The 18,058-nt window shown below is 46.4% G+C and overlaps 1 protein-coding gene across 3 annotated transcripts in view; it reads right to left on the bottom strand.

The window, feature by feature from the left end:
* The window catches only part of TBC1D22B (TBC1 domain family member 22B), a 74,705-nt gene that overhangs the window by 33,184 nt on the left and 23,463 nt on the right, over nt 1-18,058 (bottom strand). For all 3 annotated transcript variants that reach the window (XR_009354686.1, XM_059177830.1, XM_059177829.1), the window contains exons 3-8: nt 16,087-16,394; nt 13,460-13,639; nt 12,854-12,924; nt 11,338-11,466; nt 10,097-10,162; nt 6,587-6,701 (exon numbers count right to left, since the gene is read on the bottom strand). Coding sequence is in view for 2 of the 3 variants with exons in the window: in XM_059177830.1 (XP_059033813.1) it covers nt 6,587-6,701; nt 10,097-10,162; nt 11,338-11,466; nt 12,854-12,924; nt 13,460-13,639; nt 16,087-16,394 (869 nt within the window). In the remaining variant the exon portion in view is untranslated. The remainder of the gene's footprint in view (nt 1-6,586; nt 6,702-10,096; nt 10,163-11,337; nt 11,467-12,853; nt 12,925-13,459; nt 13,640-16,086; nt 16,395-18,058) is intronic.

Below are 18,058 nucleotides of genomic sequence, written 5' to 3'. Positions count from 1 at the left end.
CAACAAACATGACACACCACAAAATAAGGCCAGGTGCTAATTTACAGAAGTGACAGTGGTGGGACCAAGCAGATCAGGGAGAGATACAGGAGAAGCTCTGATAGAGCAGATCCTCCATGCTACAGTTCAGGGAGATGGGGCAGTGGGGGAAGGCTACCTGGTGGGACCTGCCCAGGATGACAGGGCAACAGTCTGGCTTATCCCACAGGCAAAAGATATCTGAGGTCCCCTGCTTAGAGAGTGTCACAGTAAGAGCCTTTACAGCAGCTCCTTATTAGGACATGACACCGTTAGAGAAGGGAAGAAAAGCAGCATTATTACCCAGACAGGAGAATTAGTCTCATTTTTTTAACATAAGCTCTATGCCCAACATGGGGTTTGAACTCATGACCCTGAGATCAAGAATCATACACTCTACTAACTGAGCTAGCTAGGTGACCCAAGAATTCTTCTTGAAGGCAACAAACAATGTTGCATCTCTGTTCAAGAAAGATCTTGAGGCTGAAGAGAAGTCTGAATGCCTTACTTCTTTAAAACTTAATTTATAAACCTCAACTAATGAATACATACATAAAATGTGGTATATCCATGTAATAGAATATGACCATCAAAAGGAAGGAAGTACTGACAGAGACTACAACATGAATGAATCTCAAAAATGTGGTTGGTAAGTGAAAGAAGCCAGGCACAAAAGACCACATACTGTAAGACTCCATTTATATGAAATGTCAAGAAAAGGCAAACCCATAGAGACAAAGTAGATTAGCAATTGCTTAGGGGTAGAGGGAATGGGAAGCTTGGGGGTGATGACTAAAGGATTCAGGGCTTCTTTGGAAGGTTGATGAAAATGTTCTAAATTGATTGTGGTGATGCTTACACAACTCTATATACTAAAAACTACTCAACTATACATTTCAGTGGGTGAATAATACGGTATATGAATTACATCTCAATAAAGATGCTACAATTTTTAAAAGCCCACAAAACTTAACTTGTAAGTTTATTGTAACTCCAATAAAAATTCTAAAAGGTTCCTACTTCTTGAATTTGGCAAGTTGATTCTAAAGTTCATGTGGTGGGCAGAAGACATAAACAGACATTTCTCCAAAGAAGACATACAGGTGGCCAACAGACACATGAAAAAGGCAACATCACGCACCACCAGGAAAATGCAAATCAAAACCACAATGAGATATCACCTCACACCTGTCAGAATGGCTAAAACCAACAACACAAGAAACAACAGGTGTTGGTGAGGATGTGGAGAGAAAGGAACCCTCTTGCACTGCTGGTGGAAATGCAAACTGGTGCAGCCACTATGGAAAACACTATGGAGATTCCTTGAAAAATTAAAAATAGAACTCCCCAGTGATCCAGGAATAACACTACTGGATATTTACCCAAAGAATACAAAAACAGAAATTAAAAAGCATACATGCACCCCTATATTTATAGCAGCATTACTTACAATAGCCAAGATATGAAAGCAACCCAAGTGTCCACCAATAGATGAATGGATAAAGAAGATGATGTGTATGTATATACACGATGGAATATTACTCAGCCATAAGAAGGAATGAAACCTTGCCATTTACAATGACAAGGATGGAGCTAGAGGGTATTACGCTAAGCGAAATCAGTCAGTCAGAGAAAGACTGATACCATATGATTTTGTTCATGTGGAATTTAAGAACAAATGAAACAAACAAGCAAAGAGAGAAAGGCGGCAGACCAAGAAACAGACTCTTAACTGTAGAGAACAAACTGATGGTGATCAGAGGGGACGGGGTTGCGGGGGATGGATGAAACAGGTGATGGAGATTGAGCAGGGCACCTGTGACGAGCACAAGGTGACGTGTGGAAGTGTTGAATCATTATATTGTGCACCTGAAACTAATATTAAATATAAATTTAATTATAAATGTAATTATAAATTTAATAAATTTAAATATAAATTTAAAAAAAGAAAAAGGTGGATACATAAAGTTCACATGGAAGAAGAGCCATGACAAGTTTTTAAAAAGGATGATGAAAGGGCCCTGGAATAATGACAAAAACACACTATAAATCTCAAAACCCCAAGCTGTGTGCCTCTTGCATAGAAATGGAGATAAATGGAACAGAATAAAGAAGTAGAGCTGTGTAAATAAAGGAATTAGTATTATATTATGAAGAGGCCTGTCATAGCAGCGAAGAAAGGATGGTTATTTATAAACTGTGCTGAAATAATGAACCACTGGGTTGCACAGGAACTTTAATCTCAACCCTCACCACACGGGAAAGCAAATTAATAATGAAATTTTAAAAGCTAAATGTAAAAACAAGCCCACAAGAGAAGAAAACACGGGAGCACATTTTCATAATACTGGGGTGGGGAAGGAAAGACTTTCTTTTTTTTTTTTTTTTTAAGATTTTATTTATTTGACAGACAGAGACCACAATTAGGAAGAGAGGCAGGCAGAGAGAGAGGAAGAGAAGCAGGCTCCCTGCTGAGCAGAGCCCAACTCTGGGCTTGATCCCAGGACCCTGGGATCATGACCTGAGCCGAAGGCAGAGGCTTTAACCCACTGAGCCACCCAGGCGTCCCAAGGAAAGACTTTCTAAGCAAGATACTGAATCTCAAAACCGACAGTTTTTGAGCGCTGGTTTACTAGTCATTTGCCAGCCCCTCCACTAAAGGGCTGGGCCTCGCTTGTTGGCTTGGTCTCTCTCCCGGGGCCCATAACAGGAGCTCATTAGGGGCGCCTGGGTGGCTCAGTGTGTTAAACCACTGCCTTCAGCTCGGGTCATGATCTCAGGGTCCTGGGATCAAGTCCCGGAATCGGGCTCTCTGCTCAGCAGGGGGCCTGCTTCCCTTTCTCTCTCTCTGCCTGCCTCTCTGCCTACTTGTGATCTCTCTCTGTCAAATAAATAAATAAAATCTTAAAAAAAAACAAACAAACAAACAAACAGGAGCTCATTAACACCTGCTGAATGGGCAGATTTGATTACATAAAATTAGGAAATTCTACATAAGGAGACACAATAAACAAAGTTAAAAGACAAGTCATGGTCCTGGAGAAAAATAATATTAGGTTGAGCCATATAAAATTCCCATTTTGGGGGAGTAGGGGTAAAAACGGCTAAATTTTAGCAGTATCATGTGGTGGGACCTAGTATTTTTCACACATACCAAATAAAGGATGGCTATATCTAATTTACAAAAGGTTCTTACAAAACAACAAGACCAGCAATCCAATAGAGAAAAATGGTAAAGAATTTGAACAGATTGCAAAGAAACAAATGCTACTGTGCACCCCTCACTGGAGGAGAGCAAGTGGAACAAAAACTAAAACACGGATAATTTGCCAGACTGGTGAAACAGAATTAATTTAGGTATCTAGTTTTGCTAAGGATGTGAAGAACAGTGCACCCACACATTAGTGGTTGGAGTACAAATGTCTTTGGAATGTGATTTAGTAGCACTGTTTGGCATGCTTTTAGGAAGGACTACCAGTTTTACTTCTAGGACTCTCTTTCAGAGAAACATGCTTTTTTTTTTTTTTTTTTTTTTTAAGATTTTATTTGTCTGAGAGAGAGAAAGAACACAAGCAGGGGGAGCCTCAGGCAGAGGGAGAAGCAGGATCCTCGCTGAGCAGGGAGCCCAATGCCGGACTCAATCCCAGGACCCTCAGACCATGACCAGAGCCAAAGACAGACACTTCACTGACTGAGCCACCCAGGGCCCCGTTCTGATTTTTTTAATGAGCATGTACTTCTACCACATTTTTTTTTTTTTTAAAGGCAAAGGGCAGTAAGAAATGAACTGCCCTCTTTGGGGCACAGAATGGAGCAGAAGGAGCCATTAGAAGAATGGGAATTAAGTCAAAATACCACAAAAATCATATAAAGAGGACACGTATTAAGACCTGGGTATGAATCTGGAAAGCTCATTAAATTTCTGAGCCTTGGATTTCTCACTTGTAAAGTGAGTTGATACACCTACCTTAAAGAGATATTGGGGCCTACTGAATGAAATACAGTATGTCAAAGTGCTTTGCAAAACAGTAAAGTGCTTAAGAACCAGGGTGTTATGGTTGGCATGGCAAAGCCCCAGGCTGAAAACTGGAAAAACAAGGGCGAAAGCTACAGACTCCTAAGGGGAGAAGAGAGGGATGGGAACTGATGGACTAAGAGAGAGATTTAAGAGACACACCAACCAATTAGAACGTGTGGACCCAATTCAAACAAATTATTAAACATATTTATGAGAATCAGAAAAATATGAATGCTGACTGTATATTAGATTATACCAAGAAGCTATTATAACTTTTTAGCTGTAATAGGGCATTATGGCTGTGCGTTTCTTTAATCACTGTCTTCTAGAAGTACATACGGAAATATCTGTGGATGAAACAATACGATATCTGGTATTGCTTCCAAATAATTCACAAAGAGGAAAGGGTGGAAATGGACAGAGGGAGGGATGGAACAAGACTGGCTGGTGAAGCCAGGTGAGATATGGAGATTAGTGGTATGATATTTTTCTACCTTTACAAATGTCTGAAATTTAACCTATTTAAAGTTTTTATTAAAAAAAAAAATGGGGACACCTGGGTGGCTCAGTTAGTTAAACAGCTGCCTTCGGCTCGGGTCATGATCCCAGCGTCTTGGGATTGAGTCCCATATCAGGCTCCTTTCTCTGCAGGGGGCCTGCTTCTCCCTCTGACTCTGCCTGCCACTCTGTCTGCCTGTGCTCGCTCTCACTCGCTTGCTCTCTCTGACAAATAAATAAATTTAAAAAAAAAAAATGGATGGACCTTCCTCAGTCTAGGAGGAGGTACTAAGACCCTTCTGAAGTCTGTCGCAGAAGTGAAACTGGGTGGAGCGTTGCCAAGACTGGCCCCAAGGAAGGGCGGAGAAGCCCATGCATAAAGACCATAGGTCAGCAGGCGGGCTGACAAGTACTAAGATCAGAATGCAGTCACATCTATCAAAGAAAAGCAGGGTGATGGGTGGGACCAACATCATTGTGCCTACAGGAAGAAGAGGAAAATTTGGTACAAAGTGTTAAGTGGCAGCTAACGGGATAATTAAATATCCAATTAGAACTGCAGCTGCTGTGGATTATTTGGAACTGGCTTGACACTGTTACCAGGATTTCATGCCAGCATCTACACTTCAAATGTCCGTTAGCGAATGGCTTAATATCTTCCTAGGCTCATCCTTTAATACTATTTCAGAAAAGTGTTATTGCAAGAAGCAACCCCCAAATCCCGACTGATCAGCTGCACTACTCTTAATAAAGTTAAACGCGCAGAAATAAGCTGTCTCTGAAAGCTGACCTATTAATGTGAAGGAAAAATGAAAAGGCCTCTAGCAAAAGCTTTATTTATATGCTTTTGGTAGGTACATTTTAACTCGTCTTTCTTTTGCTTAGGATCCCCTGGTCGAGTGAGCAAGGGTGACCTAACTCCCAGGTCTGCCCTGGCTGCTGCCACTGAAGGGGACAAGAGACGGTGTCATTCAGTTGCCTTACTTTTCAGAGTGCCTCATTCATAAAAGACCAAAACACCATCCGCTGAGGCCCATCAGAAAACAAGGAGCGAGTTGGATCAAGTGAGATATTTTTACTTCTTCACCTTCCATGGGGCTCTACTCTGGTCTACTTCTCATTAGCCTCCTGCCCTCCAGCACTGGCTTCCTCCAAAACCCACAATAACCCACTGCCTCCAGAGCCTATCTAGTCTTCGCTCTGCCACCAATAAGGAGGCATGGCATCTCATGACCCATTGGTGAAATGAGGGGATGACACAATGGTGTTCTGAGGCTGCCTCCAATGTTCTGATTCCCCCAAGAGCTCCCCCTTAACTTGCTGAGAGAACCAACATGACAGATGGGTTTTCCGGTGAGTCTCCAAGCACAAGCAGTAGAGGAAACCAAACGGAGGAGGGGAAGATCCTTCACCCCTTTCAAGACTCCGCCTAATTCAGGCCTGGCTGGAGGAGGAGGCTGGAGGTATAAGAAAACCTAATCGCCCGCATAATATCTACTCATTTTATCCAAAGTGACGAACACCTAATGGGGCAAGAGGAGAAGGAGGAGGAGGGAAATAGAGGTCCAGGGGCTCTCCTAGGCCCTTTCTGCTAGCTCCAAAGTGAGCTGGATTCTGGTGCCCCCAGCTTTCCTCCCCTACGTGGCCACATTCCGCTGCTAAGATACAGTATGTGAACTCAAGTGTGAAAACCTCATGTACACTCTAAAAATTTAGCTTTCGTGAAGGAGGGCCTGTGTTTGAGACAAGTTCAAAACAATCCCCAAATGGCCTCAAATAAAGCACTGAACCATCTGTGTATGGCAGAACATAAAGGTATCCATTTGGCCCTTCTGTGACAAAGCAGGTCCTTTGGGTGAGATCTGTGGCCATCTCAAGAGAGAAATGAATTCCAGGCTGCTTACTGCTGTCAAAATAGGTTTAGCAGTGTACTCGAGGGCCATGATCTCTTTTTGGCAAGACATGCCTCCTGGCTGCACTCTTGGGAAAAACAAACACACTGCAGATCAGAAAGAGCAATAGTTCATTCAACTTGGTACTCATGCTTCTTACCCACATATTCTGAGAGGAAGACGACAAAGAACGGAGTGACCAGGTCATTAATTCCCTGGACATACCCACTGGCAGGGTGTCGGATGGCCCAAATAAACAGAATTCTTTCGAAGATCTAGGAAAATGAGAAAGAAGACATGACTGTTAAATCATAGGGATACCCTCTCTCCCTTAAGTTACCTACCTCACAATGTACCTCAGGGATGAGGCCAAATTTTTATTAAATTCTAGAACTACTGTGGGACAAACCAAATATACAAAAATGCAGAAAGTTTGTAAGAAGCTGGCTGTTTTTAAGCAGGGGTGGAACGTTCTTGCCCTTTATTTCTCTTTGCAGTAGGCAGTCACTGTGATCTACAAGTGAGAAAAGGCAGGACAATGACACGAAGGACTGAGGAGAAGATCTGCCATGTATGGACTAACCAGGACACCACGATCCCATAACCACTGGCTCTCCATATCCAGAAGCAAGATGGTAGAACATCTAAGTACTAATACCTTTTCCAAATTTTTTTTTTATTATCACAGGATGTGGAGAGGAAACACCCTCTCCACCACACGCTCCTTTCTCCCCACTGAGATGGAAAGAAATGTAGGCCTAGATGTACTTCTAGCCCAGCCTAACTGGGAGCCATGACAGACCTTTAATGCTGGAAGTCACTTCGTGTATCAGGATGCAACCCAGACATTCACTGGGGACAGGAAGTCAAATAACCTAATCCTACAGCTGGGAACTTGGCAAACAGAGAAATCAGCCTGGGCCTCCATGGGAAAGCTGCTAGGGATAAGAATATTAGCCACAGGAGACCAGAACCTACAGTGGGGAGAAAAAAAATCTTTCAGGTCCCTTTTCAGCGTCTGGCCCTGGCCCCTTCAGCTACACTCCCTCTGCCTTCATTAGGCCCTCTCAGTGTCCCCTACCCCGTCTTCTCTGATGCTACTTGTCTCCTGACTTCATCCTGGTGACTACAACTCCCCAGTTCAATACATTCTTTACACTGGCTCTGACTGGGCTGCCTCATGTCTCGGGGAGCCACAGGAGAGGGATGGCAGAGCTGACAGTGGTCGCAAGCAGGGGGCAAGAGAGATAAGTGGGTCTCCACAGCACATGGGCTCTGGGGGCAGACTGCAGAGGGCCTTCTCTGAGTTTAGGTGCAAGGGAGAACCTCCCTCTCCCCCAGGGAGAACAACAGCAAGGAAATGCTTGTATGGTTTTAGAGTTGGTGAGCCAGGGTAGGAGAGAAGTGGAGAATCTGGAGACACAGTAAAGGCCGTTTCCCAGCCCCTATGTTGCATCTGCCTTCCAGCTGGCAGAGGGAGCTGAGAAACACACCCACTGTCAACACTCCTGCCCTTACAGGCAGTGAGAACCAAGCCCTGCCTGGAACCGAGCTGGCCTCTCTGCCTCCACTAGACTTGCCCACTGGCTCTCTGAGGCCCAGGGAAGGGTGTGGCATCCTCATCTGTGTGAGGCCAACATGCCAATGGAGGCCCTTTTAAATTCTTTCCTTCCTTCCTTGAAACAGAAGTTCAAACTGGACCCACCACATTCAGGAAGATCTAAAGGAGGCCCTGCCCTGTGGTCTTTGTCTGCCCGGGCATCTCTGTTAGGTCTGAAGGACTCACCAGGGCTTCTACTCAGTTCCTTGTGAATACACAAATCCCAACTGACTGGTTTTAACAGTGGCCAAGTACATGGAAGCCAGCGGTTCACAGACAGGAGACGTGTGAGAATCCCTCTCCAGTAAGGATGGGACAGCGCAGACACACAGAAGTGAAAATGCTGAAGACAAGGGAACTGAAGAGCACCAGGCCTGGTTACCAGGGAGACCAGGGAATCTTCATTACAGACAGACAGCCTGGGATAATCTTGCCTTGCAGAGAGGAGGAAAGAGGATAATCCCTAAAGGTTTTTCGTGTACCTCTTGTACTTGTGTGGGTAATTCTGACTTGCTATAGTCAATTCTCAAGTATCTTTCAGATATGCAAAGCAAGTCTTTCAATATTCAGTGTTAGTTCTCTGCTCCCTGGCTGGCATTTCAAGAATTAAGTCATACTCTTTGACTATAGCCTGCTAGATGGAAAGATGATTCAAGAAAAAATGGAAAGAATATACTTTGAGTTTTCGTCTTTGTATTCATGTTCCACTACTAGGAAGAGTATTTTAAACAAACTACTTTCCCTGTCTCCAAGTTTACAGTAAGTATGCACAGGTAAAAGAGAAGTAGCTGAACATCTCCAAATTAAGTGGACTGAAAATAAATAAATAAATAAATAAATAAAAGTGTGGAATAAGCCAGGCTCAGCTGTGGGGAACAATGGAAGACATGAAAGGATCCTCAGTAGCTTTTTAGCTTCCCCTGAGCTGAATCTGGAGGTAACATAATGGTGTCACCTTCAAAATCTTCTTTATGCTATTGGTAAGTCATGAGGGGTCCCACCAGTAAAATTATGAATATACCCTAAAGTCAAAGAGACTATTATCTTGAGCCATATTATCACCATCCCTCTCTATATGAGGGTAAGTGAAAACAGAGTTCATTTCAGAGAGCACTTACACCCAGTGTCCTAGCTACTGCGAAGCTGTTAAGGAAATCCCTAATCTCAAGGAAGTAATAATTACTGCTTGGGTCAAAAAATAATAGTCCCAATGAGACCTTCCATGTGCTTCACTAATCTGTTAGGTCTTCCGATACCACTACTAATTCAACTTCCCGAACGGATTTCAAATACCCAAAAGGATTTAAACCAGGCACTCAAACAGGTGTGTGGACACGCATGTTCATAGCAGCATGATTCACCATACCCAAAAGGGGGAAGCAATCCAACTGTCTATGGATGGACGAATGGATTAACAACATGTCTTGTACACACACAAGGAATATTATTCACTTTTAAAAGGAAGGAAATTCTGACACATGCTACAACGCAGATGAACCTTGAAGATATTATGTCAAGTGAAATAAGCCCGTAACACAAGGACAGACATTATATGATCCTATTTATTTGAAGTCCCTGAAATATTCAAATTCACAGAGACAGAACGTAGGATGGTGGTCGCTGGGGAATGAAGAATTACTGTTTAATAGGTGTAGAGTTTCAGGTTGGGAAGATGGAAAGAAGTCCTCATGATGGGCGGTGGTGATGGTTGTCCAAGTGCGAATGTACTTAATGGCATCGAAACTGTGCCCTTGAAAATGGTTAAAATGGCACCTTTCATGTTATGTATACTTACCACAATAAAGACCCATGCCACCCCTGCCTGATAAAGTAGAGCAAACACAGGGCTAGGAATTCTAATGTGCAAGCTCAAGTCTCATTCTGTTACCAGGGAGCTGTAAGACTCTGGGTAAGTCCCTCCACTTCCCAAAGTTCCACCTGGCCCCTGGATTTGTTAAGAAGAGCCGGCGAGACAGCCCAAGAACGTGCCCTGCAAGCACCACAGCTCCATATCTGAACACAAGGCACTACAGTGGGAGAAGGGCCCAGAACATTAAGTGCTTCCCTCACCTCCTGTACAAGTGGCTGCTGGAACAACGGAATGAGTGGATTCGTCCTTGGAATGTCAATGTGAATCTGAAAAAGAGAAGTCAGGTCTAAAAACACAAATGCCGATTTGTTCTTTTGAGAAGTTATTTTCTTCGGAACAGGGAATCAAGTAAGAGTGAGACTCACTCGATTGAGAAAGCACTGACAGACACACCAAAAAAAGTCTAGAGAAGCCCACCTGTCCATCTGGAATACATTCCCATGACAGCAACAGCTCACATCAACTAGCAATAGGCTTCACAACCTAAGAGGATCAGCCTCTTTTTCCTGGTGCTCTGGAGTCTGTTTCACTCTGGGCTGGCACATACTCAACAGGTGTGATCGAAATGGGGAACTCTCCTTCAGAATCTTACTCATCAACAGTCGCCAAGGACTGGAAGGGCTCGGATGGCTGTGCTAATAAGCCAGGATGGGGAACCTGAGGAAGCTGGCCTTCAGTAACTGGCACTGCATGTCCTCACTTCTATCACCAAAGAAGTCACTATGGTCGATTTCTGCTTCAGGATTTCTCTGCACCCATTCTAACGACCCCAAGGACTGTGTCAGTGGCAACAGAGGCTACTTCAGTTCCTGAGGCTTGCTGAGGACAGTTGCCAGCACCGGCCTTCCCCCCCATTTCCTTCCCTTCTCTTTTGGCGGGCTGTGGGGACCACTATGAGGGTGACGGAGCACTCCCTGCTGAGCTAGTCCTATAGACAGACAGACAGACAGGGGCCTGAGAGGGCGCTGCTGCTGCCAGAAGGACATACTGATGTCACACAGTCCAGAGGGCCTGGACTACTGAGCGAGCTCATCTTTCACTCTGTGCTCCAAAACCCTTACTATTTGCGATCTGAGGACCAACAGCCTTGGCATCATCTGAGAGTTTGTTCAAAGTGAAGGTCTCATCCTAGACCCAGTGAATCAGAATCTGTGTTTTATCATGATCCTTGGGTGGGTTTTTAATCAAGGTCCTAGGTGATTTGCATGCACAATAAAGTTTGAGAAGCACTGCCAGTGATTAATGCCCCCCCCAAAAAATCTATTCAAAATGGCTAAAATCAGAGCTACCCATTAGAAAGAGGGGAAGCAGTTCTGGGAATAAACTTAATTCCTAATGAACACACCAGAGCCTGTAGACTTGGAAATCCCACACTCCAACAGTACTCCTAGGAGACACACTGAAAATTATGACTAGTAACCAAAAAAGTTGATGACTGTACCTGTCGGTAGGTATCCTGGTGATGTTCCTCATTTCGAGAGTCATAATACTGCTCAATGAAGCCAAAATATTCCTCCCGCTTGCGCTGCAGGGTCAACTTCCTCCTCTCGGTGTTTGCGGGGAGATAGCCCTACAGACAGGACTGCTGGTCAGATGGAGACACACACTGGTTGCATGAATCTTTAATTTTTTATCTTAGCCTGAGGAGTGGCTTGGAAACTGTCAAAGGAATGGAAGGACAACTGCCAAGAGGTCAAGAGTCCTCCCTTCCTGGGTCTGGCCACCCAGTGCTTGCCCTCTCCTCCTTCAACGAGCCCCGCATGTGGGCAGATGAAGCAAGGCCAGCCTTCCCAGGGTTAGTTACCCCCATGGCCCCGCACCACATGTGCAGCACATTCTGCTGGCGAGTACTGGAGAGCTCCCGGAGTTGGCGCAGCTGAGCAATGGATGTAGGTCAACAGGAGGGAACTGGACCCAAGTTGGGGCCTCTGAGGGCTGTATGTGTGCAAAGTAACAGGTCTGAGAATCCCAGCAATACAGCCCCCTCTGTGACGCACCTTGGTAGCGTGCCGTGGACGTCTGTGCCAGTCACATAACCTTTTTTATGGTAACAGTCAGAATTCCCAGCTAAGGAAGCTGAACAGAATCTGTGACACAGCAGTGACAACCCACAGACACAGAGCTCCTAGCAGCGGCCTCCCGCCTTGCCAAAGCTCCGGGCCAACTTCCCTCCTCACCCCGGTCTAGACCCCACTCTCCATTCTTGCATCTCCTGCTCCCCTTCTGTTCTCACCAAACCTCCTCTTCACAGCATCTGCCCCTCCTGGAGATGGCCCAGGCAGTGGTAACACGGCTGCGGGAGGGGGCAGAACTCAGGAGAGTGGCCCTTCCTCTTGAGGACATTTAGGTCCTACATCCCACGGCCAGTGCCTAGAGAGCAGGGACAGTGTTTTATTCATGTCCTCGTATCCACACAGCAGCTGGCACCACGCCTGGCAAACAGCAGGCCCTTAACCATTCCTGACTAATGAATGAGCGAATGTGACCAGCTCAGGAAATCCTAGCGTCCCTACCCCAGGGGCTGGCCCAGTGCTCGGTCCTTAGTAAAAGCGGGACTAGTGCAGGCTTCTGCGGGAGGCCCACTTCTCAACCCCACGACTACAGAGCGGCTCTCCACTGCTCCGGTTATCCCTGCTGGAAGAGCAGGGAACTCCAGGGAACATGGGAGCTGGCCCAAACACGTGCTGGGATTCCCAGCTCACTACACTCTTTCTCCCTGGTGTTGAGAACGTGAGATTGTGACTACAGGAAAAGCTGTGCTCTTCTATACGTGTGTGAATAAGCTTGCGAGAGTGCGTTTATCCACGCACAGGAAAAAGACAACAGTCCCACAGATCTGCCGTACCCAGTGGGACCGGAGGAGTCTATGCAGTAAGATGAATGTGTCCAGACTAACCTCAGCAGGTAAGAAGGGCTGTGTGAGGCTCACGCTTCTCTACACAGTGGGTAGAACTCACCGACAGGAGTCTCCAGGTTACAGGTCGAACCTCCCTGGGAACCCCTGGCCAGCTACACTTCCTCAGTTCATCTGCAAACAGAGAACAGCTGTGTTGGATGTGCTCTTCCCACAGGGCCCTAAAACGAACCTCAGCCGGCACTGCCTGACTCCACCCACCATTCCAGAAAGACCGCCGCCACCAGCACCAGCGGCTACTGACAAGCACAGGGAAAAAGCCCCCAACAGCAGCCCTGAGCAGCACAGTGGCCAAGACACGGCTCCGCAGTGGTGAAGCGGTCAGCTCGGAGGTCAGACTTAGAGGGGAAAAGGAAGCCCAGTGAGTGTGGATTTCAGTCCGAATCGCCTTGAGGAAGGGGAGACCAAAGCCAGGAGAGTTGCACTATGGTCTACGGGCCACAGAATCCAGTCCCACCTAATTTGGTCCCTAATTCCTAGGAACATACTTCTGACTTAATACCTGCATGTCACTGCAATGGGCACCAGATCAGGAGATGCTGGAAAAGTAAAAGAAGGAAGAATAAAGAGCAATAGCTTCCAGGTCTCTCTGGGAGAGTTCCAGTCACCAGGAGCTCCTACCTCGCCCGGGGGGTGCCCAGGGACTCACCTAAGTCAGTGTTGTGGCTGGAGAGAAGCTGCCGAAATTTTTCTAGGCGGGTTTTCTCCCGAACAGTCATCGGGGGCGCCCCAGACGCATTCTGGTCAGAGATGCGGGCAACCAGGGGAATGATGGGTCGGAGAGGGAGGGACTGCTGTTTGTGCAGTGGGTTCCTCAGGCATGTATCACCTGCGATTGTGAAAGAGAGACCGGGTGGCATGTGGAGGATGGACAAGAACGAGCCTTACGCTGGCAGCTTGGCACCAGGCCCCCTGCCGAAACCGTGTCTGTGCTGCCTGAAGGTGCCCGCTGAGGGGGGCCAGACACCCAAAGGAGGAAGGATGGGCTGGGTTGTCGATCACCCCCTACCGAGGCGCCTTCCATGCTGTCAGAGACTCTGGATGACAGAGCAACTCTGAGCACTTTTGTGGCCACTCTAGAGGGCAAGCAAATGTTTTCTTTCTACCTCAACTTAGAATGTTCCTTCATGCCTAATGTTGCGTTTGGGGGGAACACAGCCTGAGGCCATGTTTGCCTTCCCTTTCCACATCACAGAGCACATGAGAAATGATGACACGGGAAAGTGTGTGTGATAAAAACAGGTGGCTGCTGGCCTGAAACCCCAACCCCCACGCGGGAGCCCCAAGGGCTGAGAGGAACAGGAGGAGTGGCACCACTCAAAACTGTTCTCGGCCCACCCACGTGCCCTGAACACCAGGTGAGAAGCTCTGTCCCAAGGCAATTCTGTCTGGGGAGGCTAAAGTTCCTCTGTGCTCCCACATTTCCCACCCAGAGGAACCAGGTTTTAAGCCTGCTGGGATGTGACTGAAGGAACAGGAGCACAGACTCGAGCAGAACCATATGTCTGGTTCTAGACATTTCTAACCTAGTGGTACAGGACTGACACTGACTGAGTCCTCACTATGCGTAAGACATCAGGCAGGTCACATTTACCTGCGCTCTCTCGGATTCTCACAACACACGGTAGAGAACTGGCACTCCTTTATGGAGGAAGAAACTACAACTCAGAGGGGTGAATGGTGATTTGCTAGTGAGAAGACCTGAGATGCCACTTTAGGTCTGTGTGCCTCCAAAAGCCCTTATTTATTTTACTACCCCAAAGAAAACTCAGTGTTTTTGTTTTAAATTCTGACTGTCCTTCCATGGCTGTTCCATATTCTTTAACTGTCTGGGCCTTAAAAAGCAGGAGCCACAACCAGAATTAAATGAGGAACACACACAACTAGAGGGTTGACGGAAATGCCTGTCACAGGGTATTCGGCTGGGGAGCCTCGTGTCACATGGGGCCTAGAAAATGCGCACCACACACTGCAGAGCTGAGAGCAATGCGCACTTCTGATAGCACGGATTTTTTTTTAAAGATGTTTATGTATTTATTTGACAGAGAGAAGACAAGCAGAGGGCAGCAGGCAGAGGGAGAGAAAGCAGCAGGATCCTCACTGAGCAGGGAGCCTGACTCGACAGGGCCCCTGAGATTAAGATCTGAGGTGAAAGAAACTGCTTAGTGGATTGAGCCACCTAGGTGTCCCTCTGGTATCAGACTACTGGATGAGGCTCACAGAAGGGACCATGAAAGGAATGTTCTGGACGGTCCCAGCTACATATGCGCAGCACCTTCACTGGAGGCTGTGGCCGGGCCTTCCTCACACTGGGACCCTTGGAGACCCTCAGTCACAGCACAAAGACACTTCCAAGAGACTACAGCTATGGGCCTCCATCAGCTAACCACGAACACCCATGTGGGCATGGCCCTGAAGGTTCAACCTGGGGCCCGGGCCAGTGATGGAAAGTGGCTGTGGAATAATTTTAAAGGCATTACGGCTTAATTTCACGACCACGTGCTTATTCTGAAACTGCAGAAGTTGTTCCCTTAGAACACAAGTCAGACACACTCCAGGACTCAGCCGTTCCTCTGCTTCCTTTTCACCCTTTACCCGCCAGCTGTTCTAACTTTCACTGGAATGATGACAACTTCCCCCTCCAAGCTCAGAATGACTGGCTTCCACAAAACCCCTTAGGGCAACATTACATACAGCCATGGATGCTTAAAGGAGTACAGTGACAGTCCCCAAACATCAGATAAAGCCACCATCACCTGACCAGTTGCTGAAAAAAAGAAACAGGAAGGGTGTCTCCTCCCACCCCACCCAACCTGATGGGCAGGGAGCTGTGACCCAGAGCCTTCAGGCCCACCTTGCTCCATCTCTCGGGAACAGGGAAATGTCAGCCCTATGCTAGTGACTGCTCCCAGGGCTGAGGAGGCCAACCAACAGTGCCAAACGTCTGCAGCCACGAGCAGTTTTACATATGTTCGTTTATTCTTAAGCCTGACCATGTCTACAGCAATGTGAAGCAACCAAACTGCAGAAGTTTGGGAAAGGAAGAAGAGAATGGCAGGCAACTCCGAGGGTCAGGAACTGAAGCCCCAGGGAGCCATTAAGGTGGGAGAAGCAAAAACAGCCTATGACCTCTTAGGTCACTGATGTCTGAGGGACTCAAGCTCTCACGATTATCAGCCAATGAATGATCTGAGTGATGCCCTAAAGAAAATCAGTTTATTTTAAAGGCATTCTGCTGAAAGGCTGAAGCTCTAGAGGGGAGCAGGATGGACTTACTGGAATTTCTGGACAGCTGAGCGTCACTGCTGGACTTGATGACCTTGTAGCTGGCGGGAACATCGGATGTTGTCGACTGGGAGCGCTCTGGCTTCACCCTCAGCTTGCTGTGGTTTTCCAGGACTTGGGCTGCAGTTGCCAGAGCAACTTTCGAGTTTAGAGTTTGGAAAGAAGGGGAGGAAAAGTCCTCTTCCTCGTCATCGCCAATGTCCCAAGCATCACTGGTATTCCGGGCAAACTCATGGAAGCTGGAGGCCTTCTTATTCTTCAACGGAACTGTGTTGACTTTGGAGCGTTCTTTGATGAAGCTTTAAGAAAGGAAACATTGTCACCAAGGAATGATCAGACACAGGACACATGTGACCACCTTCACTTGCTTAATATTAACAGTATGTCAAACTACCTCGTACACAGTCTTTTCCTTTCTCAAACAAAAAAACACTCGTACCCACTCCTTGCCTAGATGCATCTGGACCAGCACTATGCTCCAGAGGCAGACGCAGCAAAGACACAATGCTCACCAAATATCCCATGTGCTCCCCTACGATTCCCAGGCCCCTCCAACTGAGGGGAGGCCAGATGACTAGTTACAGCCAAAGCGCTGAGGTGAGAAGTGAGGTAATCCCTGCCAAGCCGAAGCAGACAAGAAAAGTGTGAGTTCTCTCTGTAAGCTTTCTTCTACCATGGTAACGGGCTGGAGGAGGGGGGCAGAGGGTGGTTGCCTCCCTCACCTGGGAAACAGAGTGGCCGCAAGGAGCAGGGCCTGCCCCCTTCTCTCACTCAACTCTGCTTGGGACACGTAGCATGAGCAAGGAAGAAACGTTTGTTGTGTCAATACACTGAGATTCCAGAGTTAATCTGTTATGGCAACATAACCTGAACTATTGCTTAGAGTAGAAAAGAAACCACTGGCAGAAACAGAGATAATTTTAGGTAGGTCCGTATGCAGCACTAAACACTGAGCTCCAGAATGAATGAGCTGTTCCTTTTTTATTCTGTTAAAGCCCTTCTGCTAGCCTAGAGGAGATGGTCTCATTTGGTGCTACTTGGTCTTGAAGACTATTTTTTAACAAAGAGAGGGCAGCCTCAGGGTCCACATATTCGTAAGTAACGTCAGATAGCTTTGAATTTTATTAATAAGATTGTTTTGGGGTGGCTGGGTGGCTCAGTCAGTTAAGGGTATGCCTTCAGCTCAGGTCACAATCCCAGGGTCCTGGGATCAAGTCCTGCATCAGGCTCCTTGCTCAGGAGGGAGCCTGCTTCCCCCTCTGCCTGCTTCTCCCCCTGCCTGTGTTCTCTCTCTGACCAAAAAAAAAAAAAAGGATTGTTTTGTTTTTTACTGTGTTTATTTTTCTAAAGTTACTTTCCATTTTTGGCAAGTGATAACTGGCTCTCTAATTCTAATTTAAAGAAGTGATAGGGTTTACTTTAAAATACAAATCTGGGACACCTGGCTGGCACATTTAGTGAGTCATGTGACTCTTCATCTCTGGGTTGTGAGTTCAACCCCACACTGGGTGTAGTGATTACTTAAAGATAAAATCCTTAAAAAAAATAATGAAATGTAAATCTAACTGAGTTTTTTAAAGAGTTCATTCTTTTAAATCCATTTGGTAAATAACAGTACAGACTGTGGCAGAAAAACTATAAATATGGTGCATAATTAAAGTTTGGGAAATACCACATTAGCTCACTGATGAAAGAGAGCCTAGCTCTAAGAGTTACGCAGACCATTACTACCTTCCTGACCTTTTCCTCTTTATGTCTCCCCATTAACATCTGCAGGCTCTTATTCTGGATCCAGGGGACTAAGTGGCTGGGACATTTCTTCTTCTTTTAAAAGATTTATTTATTTTAGATAGAAAGAGTGTGCACGTGCTCATAGGCACATGTAGGGGGAGGGGCAGATGGAGAGGGAGAGAGATCTTAAGCAGACTCCATGCTGACCCAGAGCTCAAATCAGGGCTTGATC

Source organism: Mustela lutreola, chromosome 6 (assembly GCF_030435805.1).
Source record: "Mustela lutreola isolate mMusLut2 chromosome 6, mMusLut2.pri, whole genome shotgun sequence".
NCBI lineage: Eukaryota > Metazoa > Chordata > Mammalia > Carnivora > Mustelidae > Mustela > Mustela lutreola.
The sequence above is the reverse complement of the archived record's forward strand: the minus strand, read 5'-3'. Positions and strand labels throughout refer to the sequence as shown.